The 14,232-nt window shown below is 36.5% G+C and overlaps 1 protein-coding gene across 1 annotated transcript; it reads left to right on the forward strand.

Annotated features, from left to right (window-relative positions):
- Positions 1-11,773: 11,773 nt before the first annotated feature.
- On the forward strand, positions 11,774-13,960 carry LOC104100986 (xyloglucan-specific galacturonosyltransferase 1-like). Its single transcript, XM_009608381.4, has 2 exons — positions 11,774-12,844; positions 13,053-13,960. The coding sequence occupies exons 1-2, from the start codon at positions 11,971-11,973 to the stop codon at positions 13,829-13,831; spliced, it is 1,653 nt and encodes a 550-aa protein (XP_009606676.1). The 5' UTR covers positions 11,774-11,970; the 3' UTR covers positions 13,832-13,960.
- The last annotated feature ends 272 nt before the right edge of the window (positions 13,961-14,232 follow it).

Below are 14,232 nucleotides of genomic sequence, written 5' to 3' on the forward strand. Positions count from 1 at the left end.
CCCCATTGCAGTTACTACACCACCCACACGACTAGTTAGGGGTGGAGGACAGGTGGGTAGAAGGCGTCCTAGAGGTAGAGACCCAGCGGTTGATATATTTGTTTTACGGTATGGCGAGGGTCGCTACATCAGATGGTGTTGTTACAGGTACGACCTCGATTTAATATAAAGGAATAATTTCCTTAACTTGATTTAGTTCTCAGTATCGAAATGAGTCCTCCTGTGGTTCTCCACTTATGAGTGAGCTTCATAATTTTATAATCTACTTATGTGTTTACTCCTGTTGGGAGATTCCATGGAGATAACTACGCCTATCATTCCATGTTGGTCACTAATAAGACCTGTGAGGCTAAATGTGGCTTTCTGTTACTCATTTCGGTAAGTTTTGATGTAATTTATGGATAATTAATTATAAATTATGAATTATATGTCCTACCGGTGTGGGGTTTATTATGTGTTACGATTTTGTTTAACGGAAATTATTTAGAAGGAGCAAATGAAAAGTTTCGATTGGCACGATGTGCATATTACTTGTGATTCAGAACCGAGGACGAGATCCTCGTATTTTAATATAAACTGATATGTTTAAACCTGGCTACGAGCTGCGGTGGAAGTTATATAAGAACGAGATCCTTGTGAGGAAAATTCTTATATTTAAGTTCTCCCTTGTGAATTTTAATTTGTACTATAGTACTAATAGGGAGTCATGCCTGTTAAACTTATTTGAAAATACTATATGAAATTCTCTGTGCATACTTGCCAATTTTGTGTTGTAATTATTGAGTTTTAACCTATGAGGTAGGTTCCCACCCAGGTGACGTTAAATGTGACTCATTAATTCGGGTAAATAATTATGAGGTCTTCATGCCTCGTGTCTCGTTATCAGTATTGTGAAGGTTTGAAACGAGATTTTTGTTAACATGAAGTTAATTGACGATTCTGTAATTGATTATGAACAACTATTAAGACCAGATTGACCCAGAAGGGTGCTCCGTTCATATGGACCGAGGAATGTGAGGAGAGTTTCCAAAAGCTCAAGACATCTTTGACTACAGCCCCAATGTTGGTATTACCTACAGGTTCATGGTCTTATATTGTGTATTGTGATCTGTCGCGTATTGACCTCGACGCAGTGTTGATGCAAAACGGTAGGGTGATTGCCTACGCATCCAGACAATTAAAGGTGCATGAGAAGAATTATCCTGTGCACAACTTTGAGTTAGCAGCTATTGTTCATGCCTTAAAAATTTGGCGGCATTATTTGTACGGTGTCTATTGTGAGATCTACACCGATCACCGGAGTCTATAACATCTGTTTAAACAGAAGGATCTTAATTTGCGGCAGCGAAATGGTTGGAGTTGCTTAAGGATTATGATATCACCATTCTCTATCATCCTGGGAAGGCCAATGTAGTGGCCGATGCCTTGAGTCGTAAGGCGGAGAGTTTGGGCAACTTAGCATATTTACCGGTAGCAGAGAGGCCTTTGGCCTTGGATGTTCAGGCCTTGGCCAACCAATTTGTTAGATTGGATGTTTCCGAGCCGAGTCGAGTTTTGGCTTGTGTGGTTTCTTAGTCTTCTCTTTATGATCGTATCAGGGAGCGTCAGTATGATGACCCCCATCTGCATGTCCTTAAGGATAGAGTTCAGCACGGTGATGCTAAGGAAGTCACCATTGGAGATGACGATGTATTACGGATGCAGGGCTAGCTATGTGAGCATAATGTGGACGGTTTGCATGAGTTGATCCTCCATGAGGCTCATAGTTCGCGGTACTCCATTCATCCGAGTGCTGCAAAGATATATCAGGACTTGAGACAGCACTATTGGTGGAGGCGGATGAAGAAAGACATAGTGGGGTATATATCTCGGTGTCTAAATTGTCAACAGGTGAAATATGAGCATCAGCGACCCGGTGGATTACTTAAGAAGTTAGAGATTCCAAAATGGAAATTGGAGCGGATCACTTTGGATTTCGTTGTTGGGCTCCCACAGACTCAGCGAAAGTTTGATGCAGTTTGGGTGATTATGGATAGGCTGACCAAATTAGTTCATTTCATTCCTGTGATTACTACTTACTCTTCAGAGCATCTGGCTCAGGTATATATTCGCGAGATTATCAGACTTTACGGTGTACCGGTATCTATCATCTCTGACCGGGGTACACAGTTTACCTTACGATTTTGGAGGGCAGTACAGCGTGAGTTGGGTACTCGGGTAGAGTTGAGTACATCATTTCACCCTCAGACGGACGGGCAGTCTAAACGCACTGTTCAGATACTGGAGGATATGCTTTGTGCGTGTGTGTTAGATTTTGGGGGTGCTTGGGATCAGTTCTTACCACTAGCGGAGTTTGCTTACAACAATAGTTACCAGTCAAGCATTCAGATGGCTCCGTATGAGGCCTTGTATGGTAGGCAGTGTCGGTCCCCAGTGGGTTGGTTCGAACTGGGCGAGGCTAGACTATTGGGTACAAACTTGGTTTAGGATGCTTTGGAAAAGGTTAAGTTGATTCAGGATCGACTTCATACAGCCTAATCTAGACAGAAAAGTTATGCGGATCGGAAGGTTCGTGATATTGCATTCATGGTTGGTGAGCGGGTATTGCTCCAGGTTTCGCCTATGAAGGGTGTGATGAGGTTCGGAAAGAAGGGCAAGTTGAGCCCTAGGTATATTGGGCCTTTTGAGATTCTTGAGAGAGTTGGAGAGGTGGCTTACAAACTTGCACTACCACCCAGTCTCTCTGCGGTTCATCGGGTATTCCATGTTTCCATGCTTAAGAAATATCACGGCGATCCGTCTCATTTGTTAGACTTCAGTTCGGTTCAGTTGGACAAGGATCTATCTTATGTTAAGGAACCAGTGGCTATTTTGGATAGGCAGGTTCGAAAGCTGAGGTCAAAGAACATTGCTTCTGTGAAGGTTCAGTGGAGGGGTCATCCGGTCGAAGAAGCGACTTGGGAGACCGAGCATGATATGCACATCTGTTATCCACACTTATTCACCAACTCAGGTAGTTTTTCTAACTCCGTTCGAGGACGAACGTTTGTTTTAAAGGTGGAGAATGTGATGATCCAAAATGTCATCTTTAAATTTAATAATTAATTATGTGTGTCTAAGACCTCAAAAAGTACTATTTATCATTCCTCGACTTGCGTGCGCAGTCCGTAAAATTTTTCGAAAAGTTTTTATGTGAAAAATGGATTAAAATGTGAATTAGAGCTTTAAAACTCAACTGAGTTGACTTTGGTCAATATTTTGAGCAAACGGACTCGGATCAGTATTTTGACAGTTCCGATAGGTCCGTATCGTGATTTGGGACTTGGGCATATTCCCAAAATTTAATTTCAAGGTCCCTACCACGAGATATGAAATTTTGATAAAAAATTAAAAGTTTAAGTTCAAATAGTGACCGGATGTCGAATTATGTGCAAATGATCCCGGAATAGAATTTTGATGATTCCAACAACTCCATATGGTAATTTTGGAGTTAGGAGCATGATCAGAATTTTATTTGGAAGTCCGTAGTGAAATTAAACTTGGAATGGCTAAAATAGGAATTTAAGTTTCGAAGTTTGACCGGGGAGTTGGCTTTTTGATATCGGGGTCGGAATCCAGTTCTGAAAATTTTCACAGCTCCGTTATGTCATTTATGACTTGTGTGCAAAATTTGAGGTCAATTAGACTTGATTTGATAGGTTTATGTAGAAGTTGGAAATTCTTGAGTTTCATCAAACTTGAATTGGGGTGTAATTTGTGATTTTAGCGTTGTTTGACTTGATTTGAGGTTTCAAATAAGTTCGTATGATGTTTTAGGACTTGTTGGTGTATTGGGTTGAGGTCCTGAGGGCCTCGGGTGAGTTTTGGATGGTTAAGGATCAAAAGTAGGACTTAGCTGCTGCAAAAGCAGCTGTAATTTTTCTGCTGGAAATACTGCCAAAATCGAGCTGCCTGTCAAAATCGGACTCCCTAACAAATCGAGCTCCCTGACAAATCGAGCTCCCTGACAAAATTGAGCTCCCTGACAAATCGGACTCCCTGACAAAATCGAGCTCCCTGACAAAATCGAGCTCCTTCACAAATCAGGGAGCAAATCGAGCTCCCTGACAAAATCAAGCTCCGTGACAAATAGGGCTCCCTGACAGATCTGTAAGTTATAAAAACAGGGGACTTTGTCCCATTTGTCATTTTTGACGAATTGGAGCTTGAGGAGAGGCGATTTTGATATATTTTCAAGAAAAAATATTGGGGTAAGTGATTCTAACTCGGATTTGGTCAATATACATGAATATATCATTATTTTCGTCATTTAATTAGTGTTTTGAGATAGAAATTTGGGAAAATTTTAGAAATCTCATAGAAACGAATTTTTGTGATTTCGGTATCGATCCGTAGTCGGATTTGAGTGAAACTGGTATGGTGGGACTCGTAAGTGAATGGGTTATCGTATTTTGTGAGTTTCGTCGGATTTCGAGACGTGGGCCCCATAGGCAATTTTTGAGCTAATTTTGGATTTTATTAAAAAATATAATATTTTCTTATGAAATTGATTACTATAATTTTTGTTGACTGTATCGAATTAATTAAGACTAGTTACGAGTCGATCGGAGTCGGAAAATCAAGGAAAAAATATAATACTTGGTTAAATTGGAGCAAGTCGAGGTAAGTGACTTGTCTAACCTTGTGTGGGGGAAATTCCCCCAAGGATTGATAATTGTAATGTGTGAAAAGTCGTGTACACGAGGTGACGAGTGTGTACACGGGCTAAATGTGAAAGATTATGTTTTAAATTGTGTAGATCATTGTTGCGTATTAATTAAATTATTTTATTTTATTATATTCTTCATTATTGATTTAATGTTTATATTTTAAATTTGCTTGACCTTTTCCTGCTAATTATTTTATCTGTTTAGTTGAAACTTGGTTTTTTTTATTCTGTGCATTATTTGAAGGTTGATTTTTTTTAAATTAAATATTATTAATATGAAATATTTGACATTTTAAAACTTGATATTGAAGCAACGTATTAAAGATTTTTAAGTATTATTTTCCTGAATTATTTACTCCTGAATATTTTTGTAAGATTTTCGTACTCATTGTGATGGAGCAGCGAGCTCTTTATTGTGAAAAAATATTATTGTTGAATTATTTTGACATGAGCCGTGAGCTCTTTATTGTAGAAAAATATTGTTGTTGAATTATTTTGGCAAGTTAAATTATTTGAGCACCTGAGGTGCAAATTGTGATATATTGTGATATTGATACGCATGCGGTGGTATAAGGTCTGGGTATTGAAACGCATGCGGTGAGATAAGGGTGGCTTGATACGCGTGGCTAGTAGGGGGAACTACTAGAAGTCATGCGGTGTGATAAGGGTGGCTAATACGCGGGATGCTATTTCGGAAAAAATATTTTCTTTCAAATAAATTGTGAAGGCTCCCGCGGTGAGATAAGAAAATGAGATATTGTGAATTTATTTTTGATTTGGTACTACGAGGCGGTACTTCGGTAGTGCCCTTATTATTATTAATTTATGGACGCAGTTGCCTTTGATTATTGTTGTGATTTTTTTTAAAGTTGAAAATAATTCTCTTTTGTTTTCACAAGGTATTTATTTGCCATTATTTGGTGTAATTAAATGTGACATACTACTTGATTCATTTTTATTGGCATTTTATCTTATAATATTGTTTAAACATTTTACCATGCCATTATTTATTCTCCAGTAGGGCCTGACCTGGCCTCGTCACTACTTTACCGAGGTTAGGCTTGGCACTTACTGGGTACCGCTATGGTGTACTTATACTATGCTTCTGCACATCTTTTTGTGCAGATCCAGGTACATCTTATCAAACCAGGCATCAGTAAACTAGCTGTACGAGAAGACTTCGAGGTATATCTGCCAGCGTCCGCAGACTCCGGAATCCCCTTCTATCTTACTATATTGTCTTCCTTATTTGCTTTAGACTCTGATATATAGACACATAGAGAATAAATTCTTAAAAGCTTGTGACTTATTTCTACCAAGTTTTAGGAGTTAAAATTGTTTGAATTGTAGTTTATTTATTTCAGATATTTATTATTATTCCGCATTGATAGGTTTACCTAGTCTTAGAGACTAGGTGCCATCACGATATCCTACGGAGTAAAATTGGGGTCATGACAGTTCAACCCTTGGGTGAAAGCTTGTACGGCCCAATCGTCTGTGACCGGTGGCAATTCCATGTGTTCCATTTGAAATCGAGATACGAATTCCCTCAGCATTTCATTACCCCTTTGCTTTACTTTGAAGAGGCCTGATTTCCTTGTTGCAACCTTTATGGCACCAGCATGTGCCTTTACGAACGAATCTGCTAACATGGCAAAAGAATCGATAGAATTTGGTGGTAAATTGTGATACCAGATCATCGCTCCCTTCGAGAGGGTCTCCCCGAACTTTTTCAACAACACGGATTCGATCTCATCGTCCTTAAAATCGTTACCTTTGATGGCACATGTGTAAGAAGTGACATGTTTGTTAGGATCGGTCATACCGTTATATTTGGAAATTTCGGGCATACGGAATTTTTGGGGGATTGGTTTCAGTGCCGCACTCGAGGGAAAAGGCTTTTGTATGAATTTTTCGAATCAAGCCCTTTTATCATTGGTGGATCCCCCGGGATTTGATCGACCCTGGCATTGTATGTTTTCACTCTCTTGTCATTGGCTTCGACTCGTTTTGTGAGTTCCTCGAGTAATTTAGTAATTCCGGGAGTGGTCCTCGATTCTTGCTCGTTTGATTTCACTATGGCGGGCTCCGTTCTGGGGGTGATTTCTCGAAGTGGATTGGAATCCGGCCTGCTTTGTACGCGAGTTTGGCTCTGTAACTGAGCTATCACTACTTATTGGGCTTGTAACATCTCGAAGATCATACGTAAGCTGGCCCCGATTTCTCCCGCGTTATGGGTGTCTCGGGCTACGGATCGAGTACCGCCCTGAATGCTTCTTTCCGGTTCGGAACGCTGATTCGCCTCCAAAGCTATTTGTGAATTAACATCCAATGGTACTTCGGCTCAAATTTCGGGTACTTTGATTCGAGCCTCGGTGCCATCGTTAAGTGGCCTTCCAGCCCCAGGTGCCAAGTTGTTGGTTTTATTTTGAAGGCCGGCTTCGTGGTCGATAGGTAAAGCCATTGCTGATTTGAAGTTGCAAGCTGGCGTGCACTTTAGATTTATATCAAACGATCACTGTTACTCTTAGCCCCACGGTGGGCGCCAAACTGTTTACCGAAAAAATCGGATAACGTTAGATTTGTGTATGGTTCTAAGGATATGCGATACAATTCGATATAAAATCGTGTAGAGAAATAGAGATATGTGTATTCTTGACTATGAGAATGCAAATAGTGAGCAACAAGAATGAATAAGATAAAGTAAAACAAGCATAAAGGGATATCTTTCAATATGAGAAATGATTTTTGGTTATAGTGTGTTTTTCTTTCTTTCTCCCATAGCTTACAAGGATTCCCCCTTTTATAGTAGATGGTCATTACAAAAAATAATAAAATAAAGCATATAGTGGAAGGCCCATGATGACTTGTCTCTTCCTCGATTCCCGCCAAGATTCTCTCTCTTGGTGCGGTTGCAACGGCTCTTGTCTGTGAGCTCGATACTGGCTCGAACTCGTTACTGGGTCGGGCCCTTCGGTCTTGGCTCGAGTTCGACCTTCGAGATGGATGTCGCGCATTTCCGACCTCGAAGCAGTGTCTTGCGGATCGACTCGGTCACAGGCTCGATAAGGTTACCGAGCCGACTCCTCGAGCGACCTTCGGACTCGAGGCTCGTTAGTACTGACTTCGGAACTCACTCCCAAATTCTCATTCCGACTTTTTAACACTCAAACTCGATCGAACATAGGAAAGTCGAAATCTATTTCGACCGTATACAATCTTTTTACATGTTTGCTTAGACTGAACATATATGCATGAATGCATGACGGTCAATAATATTGATGTTAAGAAGTTACCTATTATTTCATATTATCTTTTTCCTTCTAATAAAAAAAATTAGCTTATGTATTCCGTAGCTTACTTAAGTTTACTTGCTCCAGTCTGAATCCTAGAAAATCTTTTTTGTTACAGGTGTTATGAATTCGATTTAACAGTTCTCAAAAGCTTAAAGTCTGAATCCTCATTTTTGCTAGGGCCACAAGGACTATCTTTTCCCTTCAGTTCAGCCCCTTTTAATTCAGTTGCCCTCTTTCAAATCCTTCTGGAAAACATTCGGGTAATTGTGACTTGCTTTTCTCAACAAGTTACTAATTTGAATGGACGCTTCCCCCGAACTCCAGTTCTGCTCCTATGGTTTGCTGTGCATGTTTTTGAAAATTTTGGTTAAATTACTGCTTAGAAATAAATTTATAGAAAATTCCTCATAAACTATTTGGTTTAGATGTAGTTTCCATTTACTCTGCAGCAGTACATTCACTCTATGTCCATTATGTTATAGCTGACTAGCAGTTCCAATACTAAGTAAATTTTTGAAAACGCTATATAGAGAAGCAAAATAATAGTAGGAACATTGTTACAATATTGTATATAATATGTTAAAAAAATAAGAAAATATTTTTTATGATTAATATCTTAATTGAGAGTGATTAATTTAAGTTCGAAATCATAAGATTTATTTGAATTTGAGATGAGATATTTATTTTTAAAAATATAATAAGAAAAATCATATTTGGATGTGAGCGATAGAGTAAAAGTTTCTATTAAAATATTTTTTAATTTTTATTTGTATTATATTAAAATGAGTGTAGTGCAATAAATATTAAACTCAAACAAACTAATATTTCTTGCACTGCCAAGTTTCTTGGTTTGAATTCATGTTTAGCTTAAGGAGAAAAAAATGAAAGGTTTATTTTGTTGTTGATGTGATCGGCTATTGATGTGTAGATCGTATATGTTTTAATTAAATAAACCATATAATTTGCTTTACACATAATATACACAAGGTATGTAGAGACTTTTCATCTTTATATGTGTAGAAACATGTATCAATTTTAGTTGCTAAATATTTTTTGGGAATAGAGATAAGTTACCGTATTTATTAATGTGTTTTGGAGAAAAAATTATTTGGGGGAAACATTGCAAAACTGAATAAGGTTATGGTAGTCTTTTTATGGGAAACTTTACATAACTGTCACAATTTAAAAAAAATATAACAAATTCGTAGCATGAAATCCAATATTACAGTTATGGCAGGAAAATATTTATATTTGTAGCATACAATTCCATTAAAATAGGAATATTAATTATTAATCTCTAAACATAAGCAATTTGAATGAAAAGTCAATAATTCTTTGTACAAAAATCATGCTTTTTTGTCTTTATCTATTAGCGTTTCTTCTTTTTCTTCATCTTCTTAATTTTATTTTCTACCGAAGCCAATATATTTTCTAAATTTGTTCCATTCGTTTTCTTTTTAATTATCTTTCTTAAGTTTTTCTCTTCCTTCTTTTTTCCTTTCTTAACATAAAGATCTTACTTGGATAATAATGGACGTTAATATATACAAAATGTATATATAAAATATATATATATATTAAATTAACACATATAAACTATACAAAAAATATATATAAATAATACATCTTCAATTAAGATGACACTTAGACATGTGAAATATACATAAAAAATATATCTTAAATTTAATTAAGATGGCATATAAATATACAAAAAACATATATATAAAAAATACATCCTTAATTAAAATGACATTTGACATATAAAATATATTTGAAATATACATCAAAATACATCTTAAAATAAGATGGCACTTCACAAATAAATATACAAAAATTATATACATAAAAATACATTTTGAATTAAAGTGATACCTGATATACAAAGTATAAAAGACGTATAAATCAATACATCTTGAATTTAGGTGGCATTCACATATGCATCAGAATTTAAAAATGAAGTGAAGAAGATGAATGTTGGGCTTAATTTTTATAATATGCTAATAATGAAAAAAAAATACTCTTTATGAAATAAATAATAAATGATACTTTTTTAAAATAATAATTAAAAAAAGATCAAGTGTGTAAAAAATTCTTTTTTTTTTATGAGTGTGGCCATATTTGGGCCAAATTAATGTGGCCGCTAAACGGCTCTCTAAATCCTATATCTTTTAAATATTTTGGAGAAGTCAACTAAGCGAGTATCTTAAACTTTAATTTAAGAGGCAATTAATGAAACGAACCTGCATTAAACAGCATAGATTAGCGAGACAAGTGTACATGTGGGATCATGTGATGGCCATTTAATATAGTTGAAGTACAATTAATTATAAAATTACAATAGTTGACCAATTGACAATTCCCAAGTGTAAACCCCATTTTCTACTTTTTCTTTAATTTTACCACCTGTCAAATTAATCATTTCTTAACCTAATACACAGAACTTGAAAAACAAGATGTTATGTGAATATCAGAATTTCCCTAAACACAAAATTAACCGTTGCTTTTTATATTTGCCTTGTGATTTTCTCATGTATTTTTCTTTCCAGCGCCTATTGTTTTACCTCTCCACTTAGGTAGTATTTGGAAAGTTTTTTAAATTTTTTTTTATGTAGAGAATCGTGTTTAATCCAGCCTTTGACGTTACGTAGGTACTACCGACATATTCAGGACAAAAATAATTCTCATTGCCTGTCTACAAATTAATATATACGAAAATCTTTATCCCCCGCAAATTTTCTTTCGCCCGCCAAAAGTTTTGGGGATTTGTGTGTTTACTGTGATTTCTGCATTTTTATATTTCGGAGATTGGCAAATGCAATGGCTGGAGTTTACAACTATACACTACATTCAAGTGGTGAATGGTTATTAGTGACGGAGCCAGAAAGTTATGTAAGAAAATTTATAAATATACTCCATTAAAATGTCACACTTGGATTTAAAGTTGTAACCTAAAGTAATTTTTGAATCCTTTTACCACTATAATATGAATATTTCCTTATGTCAAATAGGATTCAACCGTTCATATATACCAAAAAGAACAATTTTTGCCCTCTTGGCCCAGTATAATTTTTCTACACAGGGGATTCAATCAAACACCCTTGGCTCTACATAGCTCGGCACTTGATAGTTAATAAGGGTGATGAGATAGTTGAGATTTTTCATCATTTTAACCAGTGGCGGAGCCACCTTATCCATAGGGGTGTTAGTTGACACCCCTTAGTCCGGAAAATTATACTGTGCAGTTCAATAATTTTTATTATATATATATATATTAATATATATTGACTCCCCTTGGCTTTTTCGTGTGTTTACTTCTTTATATTTTGACACCCCTTAGTGAAAATTCTGGCTCCGCCACTGATTTTAACTATAAGTTTTTTGTTTGAGCATTGGGAGTAAAGAATTTTTTTGCAAGAAGCGATTTGCCTCATTAGAGCGCCTACTCAACATGAATACAAGGTATTCGGACTAGTATACTTAGAATACGGAAGGGTTCAACAAAAAAGAAATACTAAAGAACAAGTCAACTTTCACTAAAGAATTTTCTCTTTTAATTCTTCTAATTCTAATCTTCTTTGCCCTTATTTGCCGGCCTACCCATCTCCCAAAAAATATAGAAATATACAATTTGTAGTAAACTATTTAAAAGAAAAGAAAGAGTCATTACCAATAAAGAAAAACAAAAAACAAAAGAGTGTAACTATGTGACTTTGACCCTTATTAGACTGGGTAGCGACTAAGATGTTTAAAAAGGGAAAATTTGCTTTAAGTTCCTTCTTAAGTATCTAAGTGCATGGATCCCATAAACGTGCCCTCAATGATGGTATCTGTCATGCTACTACGTGCTTTCATGTTCAGCCATTTTCTAAATTGAGACCAAAACAAAATATTATGTCCAGTTTTGAAGAAATTAAAAGCATACTAGAAGAGAAAGGATCAAGAAAATCCTTGTAAGCTACCAAGAAAATGACCACTTCTATTTCCAAAAAGAAAGCTAGGCTTTCCAAAAAAGAAGCTAATGAACTTGGCACCTTCTTTTATTCTATCCTAGCTAAACTTCTATGTCTTATCCCTATTGCAATCCTCTTCGTTCTTTTAATCTTCTTTTGGTCTTCTTCTACCACCATTATTTCTGGTAAAATTATCCATCTTTGCTTCCAATCCCGAAAACTCAATGATCTCTATTGCATTTCTGCTGGAACACAACCAAATCTTGAAACCCCAATTAGCTCCATTTCCAATGATAGTTTCCCATCTGTTAATGGTACTGCAACGAAATTGGTTGATGATTTGCAACAAAAATCTACACGTCTTGGCATACCGATACCACCAGGGTACCATGCTTTCAGAAATGGCCTGGTTAAAAGCGACGAGGAATTGTTAGTGGCTTATAATGATGTGGAGGATCAACTAATGGTGCATCGATCGTGGATATCAAGCCAAAACAATGCAAAATGTGATGGTAGGGGAATATATGTGTATGAATTGCCAACAAAGTTCAACAAAGATTTGGTATCTCAGTGTGCTGACATGGTTCCTTGGGTCGACCTCTGCAATTTCTTTAGCAATGATGCAATGGGTGAGCCAGTAGAAAAGCTAGGAAAAGGATGGTACCAAACTCATCAGTATTCATTGGAGTTGATATTTCACTCGAGGATTCTGAATCATCCTTGTAGAGTAATGAACAAAAGCGAAGCAGAGCTATTTTATGTGCCTTTCTATGCTGGACTTGATGTCTTGAGATGGCATTTCAAGAATGTTTCAAATGATGTCAAGGACTCTCTCGGACTAGACCTTGCAAAATGGCTCGAGTCGCAACCAACTTGGTTCAAGAGATCAGGTAAACTAGAGGCGAATCCAAAATTTAAATTTAATGGTTTCAACCTTAAATACTTAGCACTGAACTTATTTTATTAGTGAAATTATGAGTTCAAAACTTAATATTTGTTGAAATACAGTGGTTCTTTTTACATGAATATCTATGTTCCGTTTATAAAATACTGGGTTCAGTTGAACCTATAACACGTGAGCTACACTTGCCTCTGCAGGTAAAGACCATGTCTTTGTTCTTGGAAAAATATCTTGGGACTTCAGAAGATATAACAATTCCGATTGGGGAAGTAGGTTTTTGGAGCTAAACGAAATGCAGAATCCAGTAAAGCTGTTGATAGAACGACAACCATGGTATCTTAACGACATAGGAATACCTCATCCGACTTATTTCCATCCACAATCAGATGATGACATAATAACATGGCAGCTCAAAATCATTAAGGCAAATCGAAAAAGCCTTGTGAGCTTTGCTGGTGCACCACGACCTGATGCACCAGAAAGCATTAGGTCGATCTTGATCAACCAATGCATTTCAATAGAAACTGGTGAATGCAGATTCTTGAATTGTAGTTCGGGTGCATGTGATCAACCCGAGTCTATCATTGAGCTGTTCATGGAATCTGAATTCTGTTTACAGCCTCCAGGTGATAGCCCGACAAGAAAATCAGTATTTGATTCTCTGATATCAGGTTGTATTCCGGTAATATTTGATCCATTTACAGCATACTATCAATATCCTTGGCATTTACCAGAAGATTATAAAAAGTATTCAGTTTTCATAGATCAAGAAGATGTGAGAAATATGAAAGTCAATGTTGTGGAGAGGCTTATGAAAATTCCTGCAGGGGAAAGAGAGAAAATGAGAAGATACATAATTTATGAATTATTACCTGGATTGGTGTACGGAGATCCAAAATCTAAGCTGGAGAAATTCCAAGATGCATTTTCTTTAACAATGAATAATCTGCTTGAAAGGTTGACCAGATTGGAATAATGACAAAACTATTTTTTTTAGTTGTGTTGTTTCAGTTTAGTCACATGTGTATCTTCCTTCTGTACCAGGAAACCGAGGAGATTTTTAGTCTCCAAGGGGAATATAACTTCTAATCATTTTACATGCTCACCACTTCTTACTCAAAGTACTTCCTTAAAATTAAACTCCAAATAGTAGATACACTTAATGCACAAATATTTATTAAGTATACTAATTTAATTTCTCCAGCTCGTCTTCTTTTCCTTCCTTTTGCTTTTCAATTTTATTATACTGGTGATTATTTTTTTTTGTGTGTGGGGGGGTTTTGGGGGGGGGGGGGGAGGGAGGGGAGGAGGAAGGATCTTCTAACTTGTTGGTAGATACAAATAAGAGGAAATAACTAAAGATCATTCCATAAGATA

The sequence above is a fragment of the Nicotiana tomentosiformis genome, chromosome 12, assembly GCF_000390325.3.
Source record: "Nicotiana tomentosiformis chromosome 12, ASM39032v3, whole genome shotgun sequence".
In the NCBI taxonomy this organism is placed as follows: Eukaryota; Viridiplantae; Streptophyta; class Magnoliopsida; order Solanales; family Solanaceae; genus Nicotiana; species Nicotiana tomentosiformis.

Coding starts and splice junctions, on each gene's coding strand:
- LOC104100986 (XM_009608381.4), top strand. CDS start 11,971: ATGACCACTTCTATTTCCAAAAAGAAAGCTAGGCTTTCCAAAAAAGAA. Junction 12,845..13,052: donor AACTTGGTTCAAGAGATCAG/GTAAACTAGAGG, acceptor TTGCCTCTGCAG/GTAAAGACCATGTCTTTGTT.